Raw genomic sequence first — 26,769 nt, forward strand, 5'->3', positions numbered from 1 at the left:
GAGTGTGTGGGAAGGTTCTGAGTGTGTGAGGAGGAACCTGATGATGAGGAGTATCCTGAGTTTGTTAGGAAGAACCTGATGGTGAGGAGGACCTGAGTGTGTTAGGATGTTCTAAGCATGTGAGTAGGACCCGATGGTGATGAGGACATGAGTGTGTGAGGAAGATCCTGAGTGTTGGAGAAGAATCTGAGTATGTTAAGAGAACCTGAGTATTTTAAAAAGATCTTAGTGTGTGAAGAGGACCTGAGTGAGTGGAAGTAGAAACCTGATGGTGAAGAGTATCCTAAAGTGTGAGAAAGACCTGTGTTAAGACAGGTTCTGAATGTGTGAGGAGGAAATCTGATAGGGTAAGGAGAACCTGGTGGTGAGGAGGAACCTGAGTATTTGAGGAAGATCTAAGTGTGAGAATAGGACCTGAGTATGTAAGGAGAACTAAGTGTGTGAGGAAGACTGAGTGATGGAGGAGTACACAGTGTGTGAGGAGTACACAGCGTGTGAGGAGGACTGAGTGTGTGAGGAGGACTGAGTGTGTGAGGAGGCACTGAGTGTGTGAGGAGGATCAGAGTGTGTGAGGAGGACTGAGTGTGTGAGGAGGCACTGAGTGCGTGCGGAGGATCAGAGTGTTTGAGGAGGACTGAGTGTGTGAGGAGGACCTGAGTTTGTGAGGAGGACCTGAGTGTGTGAGGAGGACTGAGTGTGTGAGGAGGATCAGAGTGTGTGAGGAGGACCTGAGAGTGTGAGGAGGACCTAAGAGTGTGAGGAGTACACAGTGTGTGAGGAGGACTGAGTGTGTGAGGAGGACCTGAGTTTGTGAGGAGGACCTTAATGTGTGAGGAGGACCTGAGTTTGTGAGGAGGACCTGAGTGTGTGAGGAGGACTGAATGTGTGAGGAGGACCTGAGTTTGTGAGGAGGACCTGAGTGTGTGAGGAGGACTGAATGTGTGAGGAGGACTGAATGTGTGAGGAGGACCTGAGTGTGTGAGGAGGACTGAATGTGTGAGGAGGACCTGAGTTTGTGAGGAGGACCTGAGTGTGTGAGGAGGACTGAATGTGTGAGGAGGACCTGAGTGTGTGAGGTGGACCTGAGTGTGTGAGGAGGACCTGAGTGTGTGAGGAGGACTGAATGTGAGGAGGACACAGTGTGTGAGGAGGACTGAGTGTGTGAGGAGGACACAGTGTGTGAGGAGGACACAGTGTGTGAGGAGGACACAGTGTGTGAGGAGTCTAGGTGTCTTGAAGCAGGAGGTGGGTCTGGAGAAGTTCCTCTGCTCTAACCACATCAGCAGCACAGCTCAGACGACCTACAGGAGGTTAGTCTCATGCAACACAGATGGAAAGGTTTAGGAGAGTGGCAGGTTTGTGGGCGGAGTTAGGAGGAGGGTTGGGAGGAAGGGGAGGAGTCTGGGGACACAAGGCGTCACAGATGGATGACGGTAAGGACAAGGAGCGCTTCCACCTTCAGGTTGTCTAGGTCTTTCTCGTATTTCTGCTGTAGACTGGTAATGTCTCCCTGCTCCTCGCGTCGCCTCATCTCCTCGCTCATCTCTGACACCTGGGTCAGCAGCTCCTGGATCCGCTCCTTCAGGGTGGAGGCGGGGCCACGGGGGAACTGGTCCTGACTCATCAGGCTCCTCAGCTCTTCCATCTCCAGGTTAAACCTGTCTGTGAGCTGCTTCCTCTCCTCCTGGTGTTTCTTCTTCAGGTCCTCCATGGAGCCGCTCAGAGCATCCATCTGTCTCTGGTGTTCCTCTGAGCCTAGTCTCAGTGCCTCGTTGGCCATGATGATCTCTCCTTTTAGCTTTTCAGCCTTCAGCTCGTAGCTCTCTTTTACTTCCTCTAACTCCTTCCTGTGACTCTCTGTCACCTCCTGATCCTCAGAGCGTGCGGTGGGCTCTGCTTTGGTCTGGCTCAGGGATTCAGGTCCTGGTCTTTTTAAAGTCATCTCAGAGAGCTGAGCCTGCAGGTCTGTCACGATGCACTCCAGACCTCTTGCAGTTTCTCTCAGTTTGGGACAGTTTGGACACTCCTCAGTCTGGACTTTACTTTGCTCCAGCACTTTCTGGTGCTGGACCTTGAGTCTGGTGATCACATAAGAGGTGCAGGCCTCTCTCAAGGCGTCATGCAGGTAATCTGAGGCTGGTTTCTGGCTCTGGATGAAGTAGTAGCTCTCTGTATTCAAAGACTGAAACCTTTCATCACTCTCTGACCTGATGTTTGATGTGATCTGTTGTAGAAGTCGTGACTTTTGCTCCAGCGTGCGTGTGAGCTCCTTCAGAACCAGAGTGCTGGTGTCGCCGTCGAGTCGGCTGTACATGGCGGTAAAACATGTGTCCATTTCATGCTCTCTTTCTACTTGAGGACTGATCTCCCTGAAGGAAGGCATCAGTCTGTTCTGTGCCATCATCTGTTTCATGAAACCCCTCTCTGAGCGGCATTCATCCTCTTCTGGGTCTGTTCTGGATGATCCTAACAGCTGACTCCAGAACTCCGCCTCCAGCAGCGTCCTCATGTTTTCAGGGTCCAAAGCCAGCGGCTCCTCTGGCTGAGAACTGAATAAAGTGCTTCTTACATCACTGGCCCCATTCTCTGCCAGAAGGTCTACCTGTGCTAACATCCTCAACACCTGACTGATGGCCTCACTCCTCTTCTCCATCTCTTCTACAACTTCCTGTACCAGCTCTCTGTCATCCTCCACAACCCCCCTACCTGTCTCTTCGACCTCAACTATCTCTGTGACCTCACCTGACTCTATGACCTCTCCTGTCTCTGTGACCTCTCCTGTCTCTTTGACCTTTGTGACCTCTTCTGTCTTCATCTCTATCTTCTCTCGTAGCATCCTGATCTGGTGCTGAGCCTCTCTGAGCCTCTCCCTGCTCACTCTCTCGTTCTCCTGGTTTGACCTCGTCACCTCTCGGTTCCTGGCCTCCAGATCCAGACACCGCTGCTCTCTGGCCTGAAGCTTCTTGTGCATCTCAGACAGCTCAGCCCGCGAGGCGTCCAGCAGTCCTTGGAGCTGCTCTCTCTGTGGTTGGACGTCCTGGTCTTGGTGGTCTGTGTGGAAGCCTAGACCTTTGAGCGTGGCCTCCCTGAGCTGCAGCTTCCTCTCAGTGTGTCTCAGGGTATTTCTCAGCTCCTCCAGAGTCACCAGGGCTTCATGGAGCCTCAGAGACTTCTCATTCAGCTCTCTCTCATAGTATTCTCTATCGATGGCGGTGGCCTGGTTTTCTGCCAGCTCGGCCTTCAGTCTATTCAGCTCCTCCAGGACCAGGACCTGTTTGGCCCCCTGCTGGCTGCTCAGCTCAGCCTTCAGTCGGTAGATCTCTCTGTCAGCCTCTGTCAGCTGGTTCATGATCTCCTGGCAGCGCTGCTTCAGAGCTGTGTTCTCATTAGTCAGAAGTTCAACCCTCTGAGAGAGCATGGCCACACTCTCCTCCTTTGAGTCTGGGTGGTTCTCCATCCTGGACAGTGGGCCATATGGACTCTTCAGGCCCTCAAAACTCTGCTTCTGGACCTTTCCCACTAAATCCTCAATGGTGAGGAGCCAGGCCTCATAGTTTCGGATGCTGTCTCCGGCCCGAGCTAAACTCTTCTTTAAGGTCTGGTTCTCGGCCTCCTGCTGGTTCCTCCAGGTCTCCAGAAGCTTGTGGACTTGGTGTTTCTGTGCAGAGTCTCTGTTATAACTGTGAGACCTCAGCAGGTCCATCAGCTCTTTTAGAGTCAGTGGTTTATCTGCTATCAGCTCCTCCAGCTCCTGGACAGCCTCTGTGCTACCTGTAAGCATGAAGCTAACAGCCCTTTGGACCGGCTGAGGGGTCAGGCCCTCCGGGGTGGATTGTGGGGGTTGAGAAAAGTAAGGGTCCAGGTGAGAAAGCGAGAGGCCAAGCTGTGCCTGCATATTGCGTTTTTTCAGCTCTTGCAGCTTCAGGAGCTCTTTGGTCTCCTGGTACTTCTTTGTTAAACTCTGAGCTTGAGGACTAACCAGTTCAGGCCTCTTCATCTGGGGCGTCTCATCGGCCTCCAGACCCATAGGGGGCTCCAGCTTGGAAAAGGGGGACCAAACATTTGGTTAACACACAGCAGGGGACACAAAGAGCTTCACTACCAATCATGTCCCACATGAAACCTTACAGTTAGCTTTAAATCAGCTTCAGCCCCACATCAACCCAAAGTAATGAACCCATAAAATCTACAAATTCAAAGAAGCCTGAGGAGCCAGTCAGAGCAGAGGAAAGAGATTACATGACCAGGGTTAGTTAATCACCAGAGCATGCTCAGTAGGGTTAGACTTTCTTCATATGGTCAGCCATATTAGTGTCAGCTGGATGGTTGACTGAAGGATGGAGGCACAAACACTTTCTAAGGGTCTCTGGTCCCAGCTGCTGATGCAAACTCTGAACAACATCAAACTAAACATGACGCTCAGTAACACTCCAAACTGTGTCCACAGAGCAAGTCCCCTCAGAGCCCCGCCCCTAAACATCCAATCATGAAGAGGAAGCTTGAACACTCATTCATTCATCCACAGGCTCATCCTCAGCACTCAGTCGGCTGTCACACAGGTTATTAGAGGACGATGGATGCTCTGTTCAGCAGTTAATGGAAGATGAGACGTTCATGCAGATCATTAGAAACGAGCTGAGAGGTTATTTTTCAATCATGTGGAGCCAAACGATTGAGCAGGAGGAGACGCTGAGTCACTGATAGGAGGATCATATCACTCTGAAAGATTACAGAATATAACGGATCAGCTGGAGTCCTCCAGGATTAAAGAGGGCTCCCCCCGAGTTTGAAACACTGAACCTGGGTTATAACAAGTTTGGCCCTCTTTGGTCAGTGATTACTGTTCTTATACTAAACAGAAACATCTTATCAGAATGTATAGACCTAACCTGCCTTTACACTACTCTAATCCTGTTCTGACATGTTGTTCTGCTCTCACTCATCCTGTCTGCTTCTCCCACTGCTTCCAGCTGTGTTGGTATTCAAACAGCACTGTGTGTGTGTGTGTGTGTGTGTGTGTGTGTGTGTGTGTGTGTGTGTGTGTGTGTGTGTGTGTGTGTGTGTGTGTGTGTGTGTGTGTGTGTGTGTGTGTGTGTGTGTGTGTTTTCTTACTCAGTCTAAGGTAAAGGAGCTGTATTCTGCTGCTTTGGTTTGAAAGTGATCATTTGTTTTGTATTCAGAGTGAAATAATCCTCAGAACCGCCTCAGGTCTTAGTGCTGGATCCTGTCCTAGCTGCTGCATGAGTTCAGGTTCAGACCTCCAACAGGGTCAGAAGCCACGGAGTCAGACCCCATCAGTGTTTTATTTACATGCAATGACCTCATGCAAAGGATCAGATCTGCAGCTGTTTGAAGCTTCATGTCAGTTGTTTGTCTGTCTTCAGGTCCAGTTCAGCATGCAGAGAGAGTTACTACATGGAGGAGAAACCTGCTCAGTGGACTCTGATCTCTAACACAGAACCTCCCTCTGACGCAGACTTACACAGCTCACAGCTCAGACACAAACTCACCGGAGAGATGTAGCCAGTCCGGATGTCCTGCTCCCGCTCCAGAGCCATCTTCAGCTGCAGCTCCAGGTCCTGCTTGTGTTTGTTAGAGTCCAAGAGCTGCTGGTGGCAGCTCTCCAGCTGAGCCTTCAGCTCCTCCATCTGCAGATAGAGACCAGTCACAACCCTGAACATTAGGACTGAGACTTTCACACCCTAGAAGCTAAGAACTACGACCCCCAACCATTAAAACTGAAGACTGACACCCTCCAACCATGAAAAGCTGAAGACTGACACCCTCCATCCCTTAAAGCTAAACACTGACACCCTCCAACCCTTAAAACAAAAGACTGGCATCCTCCAACCCTTGAAGCTAAAGACTGACACCCTCAAACCCTTAAACCTTAAGACTGACACCCTCCAGCCCTTTAAGCTAAAGACTGACACCCTCCAACCCTTAAAGCTTAACACTGACACCGTCAAACCCTTAAACCTAAACACTGAAACCCTCCAACCCTTAAAGCTAAAGACTGACACCCTCCAACCCTTAAAGCTTAAGACTGACATTCTCCAACCCTTAAAGCTAAAGACTGACACCCTCCAACCCTTAAAGCTAAACACTGACACCCTCCAACCCTTAAAGCTTAACATTGACACCCTCAAACCCTTTAACCTAAACACTGACACCCTCCAACCCTTGAATCTAAAGACAGACACCCTACACCCCCTTAAGCTAAAGACATACACCCTACACCCCCTAAAGCTAAAGACTGACACCTCCAACCCTTAAAGCTAAAGACTGACACCCTCCAACCCTTAAAGCTAAAGACTGACCACGTCCAACCCTTAAAGCTAAAGACTGACACCCTCCTACCCTTAAAGCTGTGAACCCTGACCCTGCAAACCTTAAAGCTCTGGACTGAAACCCTCTAGCCCCTAAACCTGAGGACAGAGACCTTCTAACCCTTATTATATCTTTTTACAGTGGTGTTCCACAGAGCTCTGTATTAGCTCCTCTTCTTTGAACCATATATATGTAAATTATCTTGGTCAAAATGTGTCACATGCAACGTTACATTTTTTCTATTGCTGACACCATTGTGTACTGTTGGGCAGCATTTCTTCCACAAGCTGTAGGACATAGTCAATGTGCCTTTGTAGTCTTTCAAAGTACACAGCATGAATTAAAACTTATCTTAAATGCAGTTAAGACCAAGTTTATGCTTTTCACCAGATCTAAAACCAGGTCTCAAAATGTTCCTGTGCTTTGTACTGATGATGGAAGGGGATTGAGGTTGTATACTGTTACAAATACCTTGACATATTGATTGATGACTCCTGGGATTTTAAATCACATATGCTGTGTCTCCTATGCTTCTCCTCTGTTTTTTTTAATCACGCAGAAAAGTACTGGACAGTACTCTCTGTGTTCTCAGGACTTCATTACGCTCTCCTGTCTATAACTTTGTGTTTTGCTGCTGCCTGTCTTAGCCAGGTCTCCATCGAAAAAGTGTTTTTTAATCTCAATGGGACCAACCTGGTAAAATTAAAGGTTAAATAAATACAATTAAGCTGTGGACTGAGATCCTCCTTCGGTCTCAGCTCCATGCAGGGATCAAGTCTCACCCCTTGTTTGTAGTTGTCCAGCAGCTGCTCCAGGTCTGCGGTCTCCCTGCCCTGCACAGACACTGGCAGAGGGACTCTTCTCTCGTCCCGTATGGGGGTCTTCTCCACTTGCTGCCAGTGTTGTTCGATCACCTCCTCCACCCTCTGCTGCCTTTCTGAATCCACATCTCTGCCCTCGTACTCTGTCCTCCCTCCATCTCTGAGGGACGAGCCGTCCCCGGTGGAGCCAGTCACGGTCTCGTACCTCTTCCTCCTCTCCTCCCTCCTGCGGCTCCTCTCCAGCTCTCCCAGCTCGGCCTGCAGACTCTCGGCCTCCTGAGCTCTCTGCTGAGCCAGAGCCTGAGCGATGGGCCTGAACTCGGCCCAGTCAAACGTCTTGGAGCGGCCCTCTCTCCTGCGCTCTCTCGCTCGGCTCTTTGGGACACCCAGGGCAGGCTCTCTCTCCACACATGAGGCCTCAGAGGAGGGAGAGTCCTGGGTGATATCTGGTCGAACCAGAGCCTCCAGAGGAGAGAAGGAGCTGTGGTCCTCGATGGAGCTGGAGGACGGGGGAAGGAACAAATTTATTTCTTATCTTTGACTCTTCTTCTCTTTTAGACATAGATAACATGAGCCTTAATCTGCAGACTCTAGGGTTTATCTCCAACCTTACTGACCTGGCCACGTCAGGAGCTGTGGAGGGTCGGATGTTTTTCATCACCGCCTGGATCCAGTTCCTGCGGATCCCCGCTGTCATGGCTGACAGGGTGTGAACCCCCTCCTGAGTCTGATGGAAGAACAGAATCACTGAACATAAAGAATCCACACGCCTCTGATGAGACAAAGAGTGTCAATGAGTCATTATGATCCTCTTACATGGATCTGGAAACCATAGTTACGCTGAGCCTGATACTCAGTGACGCTGTAACACGTGGACAGATCGATCTCTCCGTCTAGGTCAGAGGCCTGAGGAGCCAAGGAGAGGAGGCAAGGAGAGGAGCCAGAGATTAACAAACTGAACCACAGTTCCCAGTAAAAGCGTGTGTATTTAACTGGTCTCCACTGACCTCCTCAGCGATGGAGTCCTTGTAGTATCTCAGGCTGTGATCAGTCAGAACAAACCAGAACTTCTTCCACTGAAACACACACAGTTGAGAGCTGGCTCAGGTTATCAGTGGGTCTGTCTCAGGTATCAAACATCCAGAGGATCAGTAAAAGCTTCTCTGACGCTGTCTTTCATTTAAGGACAGTTTTAAAGCTTCGCCCTCATTTTCAGAGCCCATTACAGACAAACATCAAAGAGGAATCAGAGAGAGCTGCAGATGCTCAGGTGAGCTTCAAGTGGACCAACAGGCTCTTTGATAGTTAATATCATTTTTCTGGATTAACCAAAGTCTGTTAGAGAACAAACATCCACTCCTTCTGTGGCTCTGAGCTCAGGACTCACCTGTCCCTGCTCGTCCAGCTTCACCATCCAGCCTTTCTTAAAGTTCAGTAGATCCGGCTGGAAGAGAGAGTGCAGACCAGGTGATGAGAAGCATGAGGAGACAGATTTATGACACACATCAATCAAAGAATTGAGACAAACTGTGAGAAGCAAACAGACAAGTGTTCAATGACTGAAGTCTGAAAGTTTCAGCTTCACGCCCTTTTCATTCAGACAGAAAACGGCCATATAATTCACTCTCCTCAGAGCCGTGTGGGGTTGGGAATAAAAAACACAGCTCACGGAAAGTTCCAGACTTTAGTCAGAACATTCAAACTGCCTAACTGCACTTAAGTTTCTCCTTCAGAGTGCTCCAAACATCATCAGCACTTACCTTCAGCTACCACACACACACACACACACACACACACACACACACACACACACACACACACACACACACACACACACACACACACACACACACACACACACACACACACACACACACACACACACACACACACACACACACACACACACACACAGCTTGAGGTGGAGGTCTAGGGGGAGGCTCATGCTCAGTCAGCTGAGGGAGAAGTTGATCCCACTGAGTTCACAGGAGAGGATCAACTTCAGCCAAACCTGCTGTCCTCTGTGGATCAGACTGAAACAGTGATTCACACTGCTGTGAACACACACACTCACACACACATGTGCACTGTGACCTCAGAAAGCAGTGAAGAGCTGACACACACACACACACACACACACACACACACACACACACACACACAGAACAGCAGCAGACTGCACAGAGGAGGAGCAGAAGGAGAATAACCTGGGGAGGAGGGAGAGTGGAGAGGACTGCACTGCCCCCTGCAGCTCGGAGGATTATCCTACAACATCCACACCCTGACAGCACCACGGCAATGCCACAGAAACATCAGAGAGAAGATAGTTCAGCTAAAATTAGACACTGATCAGGTCAAGATTCACAGGAAGGCTGTTTAAAGCAGAGCATGACTGGAGGTGGGATCTTTCAGACCTCATGTTAAACTAACAGACTGAGTGTTGTTATAAGGACGGTTTGACTCAGTCACACACTGCAGTCAGAGAGCACTCTGACAATTAACTTCTCTGCTTTGGCACGCTTCGGAGAGGAGGGCTTCAGCACGGCTTACTTCATGCTCGAGCACAAGCACACAGACAGCGCATGTGATTCATGACGTATGATAGCTGCGAGCGCATCTCTTGACAATCAATTTAAACAAAGTGGGGGTGTACGAGGGCTGTGTCGGGCCAAAACCACTTACCATAGGTCTAAAAGTCCCTAAAAGTTGTAGCAGTGCTCTCTGTGTCTCACTGTGCTGACTCTGATGAGATCACACTTCATGTAAACAGTGTGTGATACCCGCTAAAGTCTGGTTCATATAGGGGTAGTGTGTGTGTGTGTGTGTGTGTGTGTGTGTGTGTGTGTGTGTGTGTGTGTGTGTGTGTGTGTTCGTGTGGTGGCAATTGTGCTTAAGCACGGCACGGTTTGGATGGCCGGTGTGACCGTGCCCTAAATGACGCTGCTGTCTAATTAGCAGAATAATCCATTTGCATGTGATTGTCATGGACTCTGAAATAAGGTGGGAGAGACAGAAAGCAGGCAAAACACAACATCATAAATATATTTAAAAATACAAACTAACTTTCTTCTGTCTGTTTTTGTTTTTTTAATGTCTAAATATCAACCCTTCTGTCTGTGTGTGTTTTGGATGGGGGAGGGACTTACACGCGCTGACCACTGAGGAGATCAAAACATGGTTTAACCTCAGATTCTCCAAACTCCAAAAAAGTTGCAAGAATTGTCGTCTTTAAAAAACTCACAAGTGTGGTCTGAAAAGTCATTAAATGTAGGGACAAAGTCTCTTAGTTGGCAACACTCAGTCGTTGTTTTATCCCTCACTTTCTTACTGCCGTCATCAGAGCTCACACTGAATCTAAAATGCTCTGTGACAGCAGAATGACACAACGCCACAGGTACACCCTCTATCTCTGTCTCCTCTGCTCGTCATGTAAACAACACACACTTCCCTCAAAGTGTCCTGCTGTATCCTTCACCTTGTGTTGCACATGCATATGATCAGAGATACATACTTGCTTCAAAGTGACTGGTAAAATGAAGAAAAAAGAAAAACACAAACTGAACGAAGCACACTGAGTCAGGAAAACTGAAGTGTTCAGATTTTGTTAGAAACTCTACTCCTTCCTGTAAACTGACTCATACTGTGAGAACCAAGCTGCTCCTGAGGGTCCAGCTGGTTCTCAACACGATTCAACCATTAGAGACCAGAACCAGGACTCACTTCACCCTGAAAAACAGAAGCATGTATGACAGCTTGAAACTCACTGTCATGACAGAGTCCGTGGTCCTCCTGTCCAGAGACTTGGCTCTCCTCAGAGGAGGCAGGGTGGAGGGGAAATCCAGACCCTGACCCGGGTCACGCCTCTGATCCTGAACCAACATTAAACAGAGGACAGAAAAAACATCACACCAACCCCTCAGTCTGTCTGTTGGATGGTGACGGGAAGTTGATCCTGGAGCAGTTTGATAATCAGGGATTCTCAGACAGGCTAATGCTAGCTTAGCTTCAAGTTCACATTACTTCAGAGTTAAGCATTCAGGCTTCAGCATCAAAGAAAAAAACAAGAAGCTACGAACAGGCCTGTTCATTAAGGTGTACATTGGTGTGTGTGTGTGTGTGTGTGTGTGTGTGTGTGTGTGTGTGTGTGTGTGTGTGTGTGTGTGTGTGTGTGTGTGTGTGTGTGTGTGTGTGTGTAAATGCAGCTGGGGGCCGGGTGGGAAAGGGAAGTGTAATCATAGGGGAATCCCACCACAGAATGGAAACTGGAAATGAGCACAGCATACACACCACTGACCCCTGACCCCCAACCAAAACAAAGACAGTGAGGGGGGTGGGGGGTGGGGGTGGGCAGAGAAACAGAGGGAGAGGAGGTCCATAGCTGAGCTCATATTTGCTGCTGTGTGACCTTTTTCTAATTTCTGTTTACACTCACACACACACACAGGGCGGTGTTACCTCTCTGTGGAAGCGCCGCTGCTCGCTCCGTCCCTGCCTCCCTCCACTCCTCCCTGACTCCTCCACCTCCATCTTCTCCTGATTCTCCAGCTCCAACGCTTCCAGCTTCTCGATCACTCCGGAGCGACTGGAAACACATAAACACACACACACACACACACACACACACACACACACACACACACACACACACACACACACACACACACACACACACACACACACAGAATTAATTTCAGTGAATAACAAACACAGTTATCCTTAAGATAACAAAGAGAAAGAAAACTAAAGATGCTGTAGGAGAGGAGACGCTCTGAGACTTCCTGATAAACCTCCTGACTGATAAATGTGATCAGTTTGTGCAGTCCATCAGGACTGAAGGGGGTCCAGGATCACTGATCGATCCATCACCCAGAGGAAGAGGAGTATTAGATGGCTGAGTGAGCGCTGTGCATACACAGCGACTCTTCACTGAGGCCTTAAAAGGGAACAGAGACAGAGGAGGACAGGCTGATGCCAAACGCCCTCTGCAGGACACATAACTCTGAAGTCTAAGACCAGCGCCAGTTACATAAGACAGGACAAGGACTCAGCAATGCATGCTGGGAAAGACTGCACCAGCTCAGGCTGTGCTGTGACGTATAAATGAATCTGAGAGCAAATCCAGGAGAAGTTTACAGACTGGCTCCAGAGAACCAGACATATTTACCAGACGGGCCCTCCCCCTCCCCCTCTATCTCTCTCCTGGCACAGAGGGAGGGCCGAGCAGGGCAGGAAGCCAGCTGGAGGAGGAAAAAGATGACCCACACCTCAACCATTTAGGGTGTGTATGACCTTTAACTTCTGCCCTTCCAGCAGCTGATCACTGAATGGAAAGTTAGAGGGCAGTGTGTTTATTGGAGAGGGGTCGATAAAAGAGGGAGAGTCTACGTCAGAGGATAACTTTATCTCGTTTTACCAAACAGACTTCATCCTCCCTGCTGTTCATCAGGAGAGACCGTGGACTACAAAAGATTTACGTCAATCACTGCTCTGAGTGTGTGTGTGTGCGTGTGGGGAGGATATTCATGCCTTGAAAGGCTAAAGCAGAGGTTTAACAGTTTCCAGAACAATACGTTCTCACAAATCATAGTCAGGATTAATCAGAGCCTGTTTGATTCTTCATCTGACTGTGGGGTTCAGTGGGTGTCACCTGTGCTCTGACCTCATCCAGCTCTGACTTCAGCTGTTCTCTGACCCCACCTTTATTCTGACCTCACCTGTGCAGATGAGTGACTGACCTCCTCTCGGGGCTGATGACGGCCTCTCTCTCTTGCCTTTCAGGGCTCCTATATCGGCTCCTCTTCTCGGCCTTCCTGGCCTCGGCCTCCAGCCTCCTGGACCGGGGTGTGTCGTGGTGGCTGTAGGAGTGACCGCCCCTCTGGTGGGTGGGGTGGCTGTCAGTGCTGGTCACAGTGCTGCCGCTGGCGTCCGAGTCCAGAGAGCTGACGGAGCCGCTGATGTGGGAGCCGTTAGAGAGCAGAGAGCTTCCTGAGGGGAAGGGGTCGCTGGGTGCTGGAGAAAGGCAGCGAGGGAGGCCCCCCAGGCTGGAGCAGGAGCCCGTCGGAGAGAGCAGGTCGCTGGGGGGCTGGGGGACAGAGCCATGCAGTGCCAGGCTGCTCCGATCTACCTCATCCCCGTTTACTGAGCCGGCGTCAGAGCCCGGGGCCACAGGGCCTCCGTCACCTGGTCCACATGGGATAAGAAGACTGAGTGGTTAGTTTTCACACCTAAGGGATTTCCCATGAAGGACATTAGCTTTCTACATGTAATCACCTTTAACAGTTGCTGCAGCAGGCTCAAAGAAAAACTCACACACTGTCTGAATCATTACTCTGATTAAAAGCTCTCACTCTGTCTGCAGCAGAGAGGATGGTTTCTACGAGCTCAGAGAGAAATCACACCAAACACACCTGAGCTGAGACTGTATACATTGTGGGAGACTTCACAAGATATTAGCACAATGCTCTAAGTCATTCCTCCTCACCTGCAGGGGGCAGTGGTGACCCTGGAGGCAGGTCTGCAGATGCCCAAACCGCGGCACCCTCAGCCTCCCTCTGGTTCAGCTCCTCCTGCCAGATGATGGAGCTGGAGTCTGGGACCTTCTCAGCCTCAGGGATCCCAGAGCCAGTCACTGGGACTTTAGCTGGACCCGGCTCCTGGAGGGGGTCACGTGATCAGTCAGAAGGACAGAGAAGAAGAGAACTGTACTAGAAACTGAGAGCTCTTAATAGAGGGTTACCTGAGAGGTGGTGGGCTCCACTTTACGTTTCTTCTTCTGGTTCTGTTTGTTAGTTCGGGGGTAAACCACCAGCTGATCGCTCCATCTGCAGACAAACAGACAAGTGGGGGGGGTCACGCCAAATGTGGGGCTGCAGAGTGGAGGTGTGAAGATGTAGCAGAGTGAGGGGCTGCAGAGTGAAGGTGTGAAGATGTAGCAGAGTGTTTTAACTGCACTACATACATTACTTGGAGTAGGGAAGGGGGTGGTAGGGGGGACTGGAGGGTGGGCGCAGTCTGTTTTAGGCTGTGGCCACTTTCTGCTCCCCTCCCGCCTCCCCCACCGATCCTTTGTTTTTAATGCAACACAACATCCACTTTTTTGGGCCAGGTAGGGAGAGGGAGGGTTGGTGGACCCCCACTCGAACTGTTCTTCCCCAGTTTTAATGCACCACATTACACTTAGCTGCACTATTCACGGTGCAGGGATAATGTAGCCTGTCTGGGACCAGGCTACAGAATAGTGTCGAGAGATGCGCTCGCAGCCGGCAGCTTCCGTGGTGCGGCTGGGCTCCGGGAGCTGCGGGTGGGGGTCTGGCGCGGGCCCTAAGGGGCGGGTAGGCCCGGCTGGCTCCCGTACCCCTTGGTGGGCTGCGGTGCGTGATCCTTCGGTCTGTTGCTCGCTAGGGGCCTTGGCACGGCAGGCTCCCTGTGGGGTGCTGCCCTGTGCAGGTTGCCGGGGGGGGGGGGGGGGGGGGGGGGCTCCTGTTGCTTGGGCAGTGGTCTCCAAGGCCTCTCATGGCCTCGGATTTTCTGGGGGACGGGCAGTGACCTCCATCCCACATCTTGCCCCACCTGGCCTGGCTGTGGTTCGTGGTCTCCCTTCTTGGGAGGGGTCTGGTCCTGGGGAGGCTGGCTCTTGGGTGGCTTGGGGCCTCCGGCCTGCCGTGGGGGGCGTGGGGGTGGCTGGGTGCTGGGGGTGGGGGTGGCTTGGGGCCAGGCGGACGGGTGGTTGGGGAGGGCGGGTGCAATCTGCTGGGGGGGCCGCTGCTCTGGGCCCTGGGTGCTGTCTTTGGTATCGGCGGGGAGGCAGGTCTGCCCCCTTGAGTCCTGGGGTTGTCCCTGGGCCTGTTTGGGGACTGTGTGGGGGGGCCCGGGTGCCCTGGTGGCCAGGGGGGCGCCCCTGGCTGTGTTTTACTTACTTGGATATTCGGTGACCACCTCACACGCATGTAGATACTCAAGCTTCTGTCGAGACTAACTAAGAGATATGATAGATCCCGTCAGAGCATTCTGAGTCGGGTACTATTACACAACTTCTCACATCCTGTGATGCATGCCACTTCATCTCCTATCCACGTAGGCCCACACTCCCCACACTATCAAGACCCCACATTTCTGGTGTCCCTGGTCTCGTACAACCTTTACTTCCTGTATTGAATTAGCCCAGCACTTGAACTGCTATCTTAAATCAACAATAGTAGACGTTTGTCCTCCCTTCTGTTTGTCTTGTCTAGTCCTGTCTGTCATTATTTCCCCTTCTTTCACTCTGTGGTGTGGCACGGCCCTCCCCTTCAGCTCACATCAGGGGTTAAATAAAGTTTAGAATGATGGAGTAGCCTACAGGGAGGGCTGGTGATGGTCACTATAGCAGTTAATCATATTCACATCTCTCTGACTGCTAGAAAAAAAATGCAATGGTCTTTTCAATGCTGTCATGTGACAGTGCTCAGCAGAAAAGATAATGCAGACAAGGGGAAAAAAAAAAAAAAAAGAAGATGTAGCAGAGTGAGGCGCTGCAGAGTGGAGGTGTGAAGGTGTAGCAGAGTGAGGGGCTGCAGAGTGGAGGTGTGAAGGTGTAGCAGAGTGAGGGGCTGCAGAGTGGAGGTGTGAAGGTGTAGCAGAGTGAGGGGCTGCAGAGTGGAGGTGTGAAGGTGTAGCAGAGTGAGGGGCTGCAGAGTGGAGGTGTGAAGGTGTAGCAGAGTGAGGGGCTGCAGAGTGGAGGTGTGAAGGTGTAGCAGAGTGAGGGGCTGCAGACTCACCCATTGATGATCTCCTTATTCTCTCCTCTGATGTAGTACTCCTGCTCAGGTGTGATGATGCACAGGGAGTTTTTCTGGCCTGTCTTGGGCTCAGCGTCGATGACGTCTGTGCAGAGGTTCATGTTCACTGTGCCCTGGGGCAGTGTGCTCGGCTGAAGGAGACAAGTTTGAGACTTTAGAGTCACTGAGACCTTAGCAGAGTCCATCAGTCATGATCCCACAGACCAAGCACACAGCATTTAGATCATCACTTCATTAGCACAGTACTAATACTGACAGGTAGGCCTGTCACGATAATTAATAAATCAATTAACCGAACGATAAATAAAAACGTCCTTGGTAAGTTTGCCAGCCTCGACAAACTGACACGTGCATGCATGTTTGTTTTCCTCCTCTTTTTCGACCAAAGAGGCTGAATGAGAAGATGGCTCACTACGTCTATCTTTCCTAACATCGGGGTGCATAGGTTCTATAGCGGATTTATAGGGGAGTGAGCATCTGTCAAAAATGTGATCTTTGGGGTGAAGACTGGGCTGCTTGAGCGTACACACGGAGAGAGCTGAAGCGAGCGTCCTGAGGGGTAAGGAGGAAACACACGCTAATATGAGTGATGGCACCAAAGATACGGTTCTTAAGACGCCTGCCACAGTCCCAGTGTGGGAATATTTTATTTTTTATCAGAATGAACAAAGTGTGAGCTCATGAACACCAACGAGCTGATATGTCGCATTTGTTTGAAAATAGTGGCGACAAAGAAGAAGAAGAAGGGGAGGTGCAGCGGAGCCTTGTTCTTTGACAATCCGCTCTTACTGAGGCTTTTGGTCTGCAAAATAAATAGAAATAAAATTGCAGATGGTGGGTGCTCAAAGACAGCTACATTGCCAAAGAAATGCAGCCCTTCAATATGGTTGAAAGCCAGAAATGTTCAAAATGTTTGACAGACAGTACGGATTGACTGGGAAAAAGAACATGTTACAAACAATTCAGGAACTGTATAAACTCCCTTTTATTTAGGCTATAGTTTTTATTGTTGGTTTTCTTTTTAGGAGTTTTGTTTTTTCTTTAGAGACAGGGTCTATGTTTTATTGTTTTTGATTAGTATTAATTATTTTCATTGAAATGTATTTTTTTCTAAAAGAATCCATTTCATTTTCATTGTATTTTTTTCTCTTTCTTGCTTGTTAAATTTATTATATTCTTTGTTTAATTTATTTTATTTAAAAGATCCTGACCTTCTAATTACAGTTAAATACTCTTAAGCTCTTAAAGTTTCTTGCTTTTGACATGGTGTACTCACTTTATTATCCCATTTATCACAATTACATCAATGACAAAATGGAAAAAAAATCAAAATAATATTGACAATAATATCGTTTATCGGCAATAATATTTTGGAAAATTATCGTCTAGCAAAATTTGTTATCGTGACAGGCCTACTGACAGGTTACATCAACCTGCTGACAAACATAGGAAAGCAGGAAGTGCACAACAACACCAACTCTCTGAGCATATCGCCCCCTGTCTGTCAGAATGAGCTATGACAGTCATGTTTGAAATCAAAAACAAAGTTCCTGGGCTGTGTCTGGGTCCAAAGATCTGGAGAGGGTTAAAGACGCAGCTCAACACCGGGCATTACTCGCCCATTTCCATAAGGGACAGAGAGAGACAGTCATCATTTTTGTCCCTCAGGCAGGAAACCTTAGTGCATCTCATGTGTTTATCTGACAGGTGTCTGAGTCTGTCCTGTTGGGACACTCCACTGTTATCAGCTCCTCACAGAGATCAGCAGACAGACCCTCCAGTTCAGCGTGCAGACAAATAGCAGCAGACTGAACCCTGAGGGTTAAAACTCTCACAGTGAAGTCATAAACCTGTCATACGGTTGGAGTGTGGTAACTTTTTGTCCTGATGACATCACAGCTACGCAAAAAAATCTCCCAAACTTCCTCCTCTGAGCTCTGAATCCTGAACCCCCTCGCTCTAATCAGGCCTCAGATGTAAAACAGGTGCCGGCTCTGGATCCAGCTCCTTTTAAGGCCACTGAACACAGATCCAGCTTTATTAAGACCTGCCTGTAAACCCCCGGGGGCTTCCAAATATGGTAATTACAGCGGGTCGCACTTCAGGACTCAGACGCTGTGCAAGAATTTCCTCCAGTACAAAGAAACAATCAGAATAAAAGCTGAGAGGCCACTTCAGATCTGCACAAAGGGGACAAAAGGGAGGAGGTTTCAACTCTGACTGAAACCTCTGACGGTTTAAACCTACTGGTCTTGACCATGGTTCATCAGGAGGACAAAGCTCAGTGAGCCAGGAGCTGCTCTCAGTGGTTGTTTTAGGGAAATGTTAGAAAAGCTGGTTATTTAAAGAGATGCACAGATGCAGCTGAAGCCAGCGCTGTGTTTAATCTGGGTCTCTGATCAGGACACACAGATGTGTTTCAGTAATGAGGCCCTGCAGGCAGAGCTGTACTGAAGGATCTCAGAGGAACAGAGCGTGTAGGTGAACCACAGGGCCACGTTTCACTCTCCTGGAAACATTTATGATTCCACCGACCTCCTGCTCCATAAACCCCCGAGAACGACCTCAGAGTCTTTAACCCGGAGTCCATCAGAGCTGCGAAGAAAGGCTTTGTCCTCATTATTCAGATGTGTTCTTCTTCGTTCACTTGGAGCCTTTAAACACTTGTTGCTCAGAAACTGCTCCTGGCTCCAAAACAGAGGAGGACTTTCTGCCAAGGCTGTGTTCAAACACTGACCCATTGTTGTGGGTTTGATTCCTACACCAGAGGGCCCGATCCACATCCTCCTATTGTCCCCCCACCAACACCACCACCGCCCCCCACGGGTCCACTATTTATAGCTCTGCAGTGACATATCATTAAAAAAACAACCACTTTCTCACACAGCTGACACGTTACACCTGAAACACAAACTAGACAGCGAAATAAAATCCAGGGGGACGATCTAAGACCCCATGGTCTGAATCTGAAGCTCATGAAGCTCCTGCTCTGGGGAAAAATGGCAGAGACAGAGCATCAGAGTGAAGTGAGTCCACCCAGTCCATAAAGGACAATAAATCCTGCAGGAGGCTTTCACAGCCCGAGCTGAAGGGGAGTCCACCCAGCAACTCTGCAGAGGCACCACTGTTTAACGGGCTTCATGGTCCTCACACGGCTCCACGCCAAAGAACTACAAACACACAGGAAGTCCAGCTGCTGCTCCTCCCCACACACACACACACACACACACACACACACACACACACACACACACACACACACACACACACACACACACACACACACACACACACACACACACACACAAAAACTGCAGGCCCCTTTCTGTTCCTGAGTCAGACTCAGGTAGCTGGATCCATGAGGGTTTGAAGCTCAGTGTCTTAAACCAGTGATGAGACCTCAGCCATTAAAAACAGCCAACACTGAAGGATCGATAACACGAGCTGAACACTAACAAGCTGCCTCCTGCTCCATGTGACCCTAACCCTTTGTCTGAACAGAAACAGTGGAAATGAGATCAAATCTTCATGTGTTTGTGAAGTATCTTAAAATAAGTGAACAATAATCCTCACAAAACTTTCATTTTCTTTTTATTAAGTTAGAAAAAGGCTTCTAGTATTTACGGTACTGTTGCTCCTGTTCACAGAGGATGACATAACGAACGGCCATGTTTGTCAACGGGAAATTTTGGAGGAAAGAAAGTGAAAAACGTTAGGTTACTCACGTAACCCCTGTTCTTTGATAACTGAGTGTCTGGCTAAGCAGGGGGAAGCGCCCTTCGGCGTGAGCAATAATGGAAGCTTCAATGACACCAGAGAACCAGGGTTACGTGACTAACCTAATGTTCTCTTTAAAACCTCCCTCGGTATCTCACTATGGGAGATATAGCCCACTCCCTGATTTGCATGCTCTGAAGCCCACAGAGCAGGAACCCACTTTGGGTCGACACCCGAAACCCTCCCCAAGGGCTAGCATGCAGTTGAGATGAACCCACACTCAGGACTGAATGAGCCAGAGATGTCTCAGTCATGTGTAGCCTGTATCATCCAATGAATTGTGTGGGGATGCCCAGCAAATATCCCTCACTGATGTACCCTTGAACAGGGCCCATGAGGTAAACTGTGTCCGAAGCTCGACTCTCATACACCAAGATTATAGCCTCCACCACCCAATGTGACAGGCGCTGGCGGGTCAGGGCCCTCCCTGTGTGAGAGGGAGCCCAGGATACAAAGAGCTGGTTGCTCTTTCTAAATCCCTTAGTCCTGTCCATATAGATGCGTAAAGCTCTCACAGGACAAAGGGAATTGAGCAGCTTCTCACCCTTCTCTGCAAATGGCGGTGGGTGAAAAGCGAGGTTAGGGTTAGGCTGTAGGCAGAATCACTAACCTTAGTCACAAACACTGGGTTAGGACGCAGCATCACCTTCCCATAATCTGGTGAGAATTGAAGACAAGAGGTGTGCACTGACAAAGCCTGTAACTCACTTATTCGTCTAGCTGACGTTGAAGCCAACAGCAGGATAACTGCACCAATGTCTGATACTGCTCATTAGAGCTGCACGATTTGGGGAAAAGGTGCGATTTGCGATTAGGTGGACAATATTGCGATTGCGATTGTGCTTGCGATTTAATAAAAAAAGTTGTGTCATGATGAGTCTACAGACTTGCTTGGTTATCATGGAGAAAAATCTGAATTGCATGTGCTGACATTGCGATTGCGATAATCGTGCAGCCCTTCTGCTCATATTATCATGTTTTCTATGTTTTTGTGTCCAAACGTGAATCTGCTGCAAACCAAATCGCCCTTCAAGGGACAAATTAATAAAATGAATGAATGAATGAATGAGGATAGTCTTAAGAGACAGCACTCTCAAATCAGCACATTTAAATGGCTCGAAGGGCAACCCTGAGAGCGCCTCGAGAACCGTGGATAAATCCCATGACGGAAACTGACGTTTACGTAAAGGCCACAGCCAACGCGCACCCTACAAACCTCTTTATTAGAGGATGCTGCCCGATAGGCACACCTCCAAAACCCACATGACAAGCTGAAAATAGCAGCCAAATAGACCTTAATGGTGGAAAAAGCTTTATTACCGTCCAATATGTCCTGCAGAAAGCACAACACATCCGAGACAGAACACTGAAACAAGATGATATCCATTGTCTCACTCCACTTCTCAAACACACGCCATTTATTATCGTATAATGATCGCGTGGAAGGCGCTCTCGTGCACTAATAGTCTCAATCACTCTCGTTGGGAGACCAGACTCATGTAGATTCACCCTCTCACGTACCAAGTCTAGAGAGCCAGCTGTTCGGGGTTGGGATGAAAAATCTGCCTGTGCGCCTGTGACACCAAGTCCGTGGCCAACGTCAACAGCCATGGCTGATGGCAGAGCTGTATCAGAGAATGTGGTTTTTAATACAAGCCTTGTCCTGAAATCTACCTTAAAGTCAATCAGAGAAGAAGAAAGGGGGCGATTGTTGTTTTTTACACTAGAAGAAGAAAACAGGGATTGCAGAAGAAGAAGAAGAAGAAGAAGAAGAAGAAGAAGAAGAAGAAGAAGAAGAAGAAGAAGAAGAAGAAGAAGAAGAAGAAGAAGAAGAAGAAGAAGAAGAAGAAGAAGAAGAAGAAGAAGAAGAAGAAGAAGAAGGAGGAGGAGGAGGAGGAGGAGGAGGAGGAGGAGGAGGAGGAGGAGGAGGAGGAGGAGGAGGAGGAGGAGGAGGAGGAGGAGGAGGAGGAGGAGAAGGAGGAGAAGAAGAAAAAGAAGAAGAAGAAGAAGAAGAGATTATATTTTTGTTGTTTTGCTGAAAGAACTGGTATTGAGAGTATTTTCTGATGGAGAATCACATGAGTGTAAAACATCACATTTTGTGTCAAAATTATCAGGAAGAAATGAAGAGAAACAAGAACAGACAATGACTAAAAGGAGAGTAAACATGGGTGTAGATTCCAAGCTGGGAGTCATCAACGAAGAAGTTGGCTCTGAAGGACGACGCTGAAGTTGGCTGTTTTCTGCTACACCCGTAAAGGTACAACGTACCATTGGAGAAAGTTTCCGCAGCAACGTTTATTGGTTGTAAAGGTCATTGTTTATTGTTTATGCTATAGCCTAACAAACGTTTGAGTTTTCTTTCCTCTCTGACTGTCAGAGGTGGATTGGTGCTTCATTGTTGAAGCTCTGTCAAACAGAACATGAGCTATCAGAGGCTGATGAGGCTGTCATGGAGCTTTCTGCCTGTTGTTTCTCCAGATGAGACATGTCCCACAGCATCAACACCATCAACATGATGATCACAACAAATAAGGCCAACCTCAGGATCCCCTTTGATCTGCAAAGGCTGAGAGTCACTGAGTGATGGGATGTTTTCGAAACAGGTGGGCTCAGTCTGAAATCTGAAAATCACTGCATGTTTTAACCTGAGTTATCACTTTGTCTTCTTTTAATCAGAGCAGTGAACAGAGCAGGAAACAGGCTGAGAGAGAGGTGTGACATGGAGGAAAGAGGCTGCAGGTTAAAGTTTGACGTCTTCGAGTACAACCTAAACCATGGGCTCATCCCGGCGCCCTGTGTCTGGGGTATTTCTGTTTAAGTTATTCTGACTGAAACAAAACTGTGGCTGTTTCTCTGAACTGCGATGGAGCTGAAATCAGAGTCTCCCTCGAACCCTCCTCCTGTTCTCATGGTCATTGACCTTTGACCCCTGAGTTCTCAGGGTGGTCTCTCTGCTCCTCTCTGACGCTCAGAGTATCCAGGGCTTTATCTTAAAGTGATTATTCCTTCATGGAGCTGGTGGAGCAGCCTCAGCAGAGCGTCTGCAGGAATGTCTGGGTCTGGGGCCGCTCTGACGTTTCCTCTGTGGTTTTCAGACCGGGCTGCAGCTCCTGTTCCCCGGGCTCAGAGCTCACTGCAGTTCACCAAATAAGGGCATCAGAGGAGGAATGCTGCTTTACATGGGAGAGCATCTCTGCCTCTGCTCCTGCCCCTGCTCCAGGGGTAAATAGTTTCAGATCGCACCCCGCTGTCTGTAGGCAGAAATAGAGGCTGATCTCATCACTCCACCATTATTTTTACCAACACTCAGATGTTTGGAGCATCGATAAGAAAAGAGCTCCAACTAGTCAGCTCTGCGGCCTGCACAAGGACTAGGGGTCAGGAGCTGACCATCATAAAGATACCATCCTAACACACTCTGATCTGAGGCTGGCTACACACACATCTGACCAGAAGAGATCAATCCACCACCTTAACTAATCAAGGTTTTTACAACCTCACTTTAAACCTACGGATGCAAAGACATGGAAAGTGGTGGAATCAAACACTCAGTCTGGTGTGTCTTGGCTGAAACCAGCAGCCTGGTGTGTGTGTGTGTGTGTGTGTGTGTGTGTGTTGGCTGTGTGTGTTTGCCTCCTGTGTGTGATGACAGCAGCAGAGATGATGCTGGGATCAAACCCAGAGCAGGAGGGTGTGTCTCTGTAGAAAGCCACATGAGAGGAGAAAATCATGTGTAAACCTCAAACTAATCACATCTGCAGTGTGTGTTAAACAATGATGATCCTGATGAGATCAACAACACGTCCATGCTGTTGTCAGTTCTCTGTCCCTCCGCTCGCCTCCCGGCACAGAGCGCCCGTTTCCCTGACCCACTTTCCTGCCGGCTGGAGCAGATGAAAGAGCGCGGGACAAAGAGGCAGACAGTTTAGGAATCACTGCTACAATGAGAGGAAAACACAGCAGGCTGGGTGTCACTGGAAACACATGACACAGTGGAAAAACACACACACACACACACACACACACACACACACAGAGGCAAACCCAGCACAGTTTCCTCCCATTGTCATCGCTGGAAACACAAAGAGATCCACCACATGTGACTTCAAACATGTGCTGGATCCACAGAGGACCAGTCCACATGAAGCTCACACACCTGCTGCAACAGAGTGTGTGTGTGTGTGTGTGTGCGTGGTCCCCTGTGTTTACACACTAACAGACTAATTTGCAGCTTGCATGATAGGGTTTGGTCACCCATGTCACATTCCCCCGCAGAGAGAGAGAGAGACACACACACATACACACCAATACACACACATACACACACACACACAGACACAGACACAGACACAGACACACACCTATACACTTATGATCCACCTGGCCTCACTCAGTGAGAAGGTTAAACCCAAACAGAACCTTGAAGTTCCTGAGCATGTCTGTTAGCCCATGTCAGACTTCTCAGAGGTGTTACCGGCCCTTTAAGAAGGTTGCCTTGAGGGTGACTCAGGTATGTGTCTGAAATCATTCACTCATTCCCTACTCACTACTCACTATATAGTAGGCCTGCACAAGATATCGTTTGAACATCGCCAACGCAATATGCACATGCGCAATAGTCACATCGCGCATGTGATGTGACTATCGCATTTCCCCCATTTATTGCAGAAATGGGAAAAAAAAGCAGCTGAAATTGAAACCTATTCTATTTTGTCCAGAGACATGGCCTCCTGGATCCCTTTCATATACAGCAATCTTCATCATTCACTGATAAACCACCTTAGCCTGGATTAAACAGTTTTATAGGAATACAATGGTGTCATTGTGAGTTAACCAAATTCTTCCCAAACAGAGCTATTCAAGTCATCTGGGGATTTTTTTTTTTTTTTTTTAATATCGCAATATGTATCGCAATATATCGCAACCCCCCCAAAAAAATCGCAATGTCAGTTTTTTCCAATATCGTGCAGCCCGACTATATAGTGAATTAGATGTAGTGGACTTTATCATCCACTCAATCAGCCAAATTAAAACAACATTTCAGACACTACCCACTCACTCGCCAACTGCTGACGGTGACGTTATTACTCTTGTGTTACTCATGGACGGCTGGGGATTTACAGTTATCATTTTTCTCAAACACTGCAAAACGGTATTTGTTTCAGTGATAGCCAATATTATACTGAGTGTATTTTCACAAAAGCCAAATAAAATAGAAATACTTATTACACATCATTTTTTAAATAAATAAACCATATGTTTGCGCAGCAACTTAAGCTGTGTTTGAGAATTACGAGGTCCAGTGAATGCATCACCCATGTTTGCTGGTTTAGCGGCTAATGTGTTAATTGTTTTTCTGCTCGAAGTTGAGAGATGGGCTCGTCAGAAAGTTAAACAGAGAGCTCAGTGTTATTCTTTGACAGTTTTTAATGTTGTTTTATGTTATCAGTAATCATTGACCATGTAATCAGCCATTCCTTCTGTTTGAACCGCAATGCATGATGGTATATATTGCTCATATAGTGAGCACTATTTTTCAAAATGCATTGTGTGATACTTGAGTGGACTATATAGCGAATGACCATGTTCACTCAGATTTCGGACAGCGCTACAAAATGGCAATAATTGATATAATACAATATTGACTATATAGTGCTCCATATCGTGAATAGGGGGTGATTTTGGACACAGCCTATGTGTGAGCAGAGAGAGAGTAAAGGTAAAGATAACTGAAGGAGGACTTCCCTCAGCCTGAGCCAAAACCTGCAGCTGAACATCTGTTCCTCACACCTGATTGGCCGCCATGGTCATGTGACAACAGGGAGCAGGGAAAGAGCAGTGAGAGCGCAGAGAGATGATGCTAAAGACACCATCAGTCAGAAACTCCCACTGAGCTCTCTGAGGACGAGGAGGGAAAGTTTCAACACTCTGGAAACTCTTTAGAGACATGACCAGAGATTTCATTTCTCAAAGCCTGAAAAGCTTATACTGATCCATAACTCCACAATGATCAATATCAACACGTCTAGACTAGACACACTCCTGTGCTTTCCTTCAGACCAGTGTGTGCCTGAGTGTTGCAGTCAGAGGAGTCACAGCAGAAAACATAGAGGTAAACAATGCAGCAGGTTTATGAAGGAGGAAATTCATCCAGCATGTTCTTAGGTCGTTACACACACACACACACACACACACACACACACACACACACACACACACACACACACACACACACACACACACACACACACACACACACACACACACACACACACACACACACACACACACACACAGAGCAGAGTGCTTTAATAAAAACACCGGATGTTACTGGAGGAGGCTTGTTTGTGAATAAAATCTCTGCAGGACAACACAGCCTACAGAAGCTCTAACAAACACACAACCTTTGACCTTTGACCTGTGTTTTATTCTGTAGTATTTCAACTTCCGGTCTATTATTTTAGTATTTTAACTTCCGTCATCTATTTGAGCCTCAGCTCCTAGAGCCTCATTTCAGACAGAATGTGATGTTTCCTGGTGATTTAAACATTAACTGGCAGCTTGAGGAGTTCGTGAAGCTCTAGGTTCAGTTTCTACACCAGAGATACAGAGGAGATACTAGGCCTGGGAGGAGTCATCCTTGAAACCGTGAAATGCAGCCAATCCACGGACGCAGCCACATTTGTTATGACACTGGCTGTGAGTTTTTCTTAGAACAGGGCACCAAACATTCACGTGACCTGAGCTCTGCCTCTGATTGGAAAAATCAAAAGATCCTAATAATAACTTAAGTGCCCAGTTAGAAAAACATTCACTCACCGTTCAGTGTATGCCGATAGTAAAACCAGTGTTATAGACTCAAGCCGTTTTTCAAGCCAGGCTGTAAACATGCTTTTCAATGCCGTAAAAGTCAGTTTTTATGGCTGGGCCTCAAGTGTATTCGCAATGAACAGCAACTTTTAGCACTTCGGCATAGGCTTCATTTTTACTAACTGGATGTTGCCCCTTGGTACAGCACCGTCACGTGACTCCACTCATTTAGTCTCAACAAGAAAGGAAAC

The 26,769-nt window shown here is 48.3% G+C and overlaps 1 protein-coding gene across 3 annotated transcripts in view; it reads right to left on the bottom strand.

The window, feature by feature from the left end:
• LOC141784681 (myosin phosphatase Rho interacting protein) overlaps nt 1–26,769 on the bottom strand; it is a 43,093-nt gene that overhangs the window by 8,168 nt on the left and 8,156 nt on the right. For 2 of the 3 annotated variants that reach the window (XM_074662511.1, XM_074662512.1), the window contains exons 5-17: nt 15,908–16,059; nt 13,888–13,972; nt 13,633–13,804; nt 12,887–13,331; nt 11,607–11,733; nt 10,916–11,020; nt 8,539–8,595; nt 8,159–8,227; nt 7,968–8,057; nt 7,769–7,878; nt 7,113–7,650; nt 5,511–5,648; nt 3,980–4,039 (exon numbers count right to left, since the gene is read on the bottom strand). In XM_074662511.1, the coding sequence (XP_074518612.1) occupies nt 3,980–4,039; nt 5,511–5,648; nt 7,113–7,650; nt 7,769–7,878; nt 7,968–8,057; nt 8,159–8,227; nt 8,539–8,595; nt 10,916–11,020; nt 11,607–11,733; nt 12,887–13,331; nt 13,633–13,804; nt 13,888–13,972; nt 15,908–16,059 (2,148 nt within the window). The remainder of the gene's footprint in view (nt 1–3,979; nt 4,040–5,510; nt 5,649–7,112; nt 7,651–7,768; nt 7,879–7,967; nt 8,058–8,158; nt 8,228–8,538; nt 8,596–10,915; nt 11,021–11,606; nt 11,734–12,886; nt 13,332–13,632; nt 13,805–13,887; nt 13,973–15,907; nt 16,060–26,769) is intronic. The other variant, XM_074662513.1, reaches the window with a different exon arrangement.

Source organism: Halichoeres trimaculatus, unplaced genomic scaffold, assembly GCF_033239565.1.
Source record: "Halichoeres trimaculatus isolate MK-OKI-2021-1 unplaced genomic scaffold, fHalTri1.1 fHalTri1_scaffold_23, whole genome shotgun sequence".
NCBI lineage: Eukaryota > Metazoa > Chordata > Actinopteri > Labriformes > Labridae > Halichoeres > Halichoeres trimaculatus.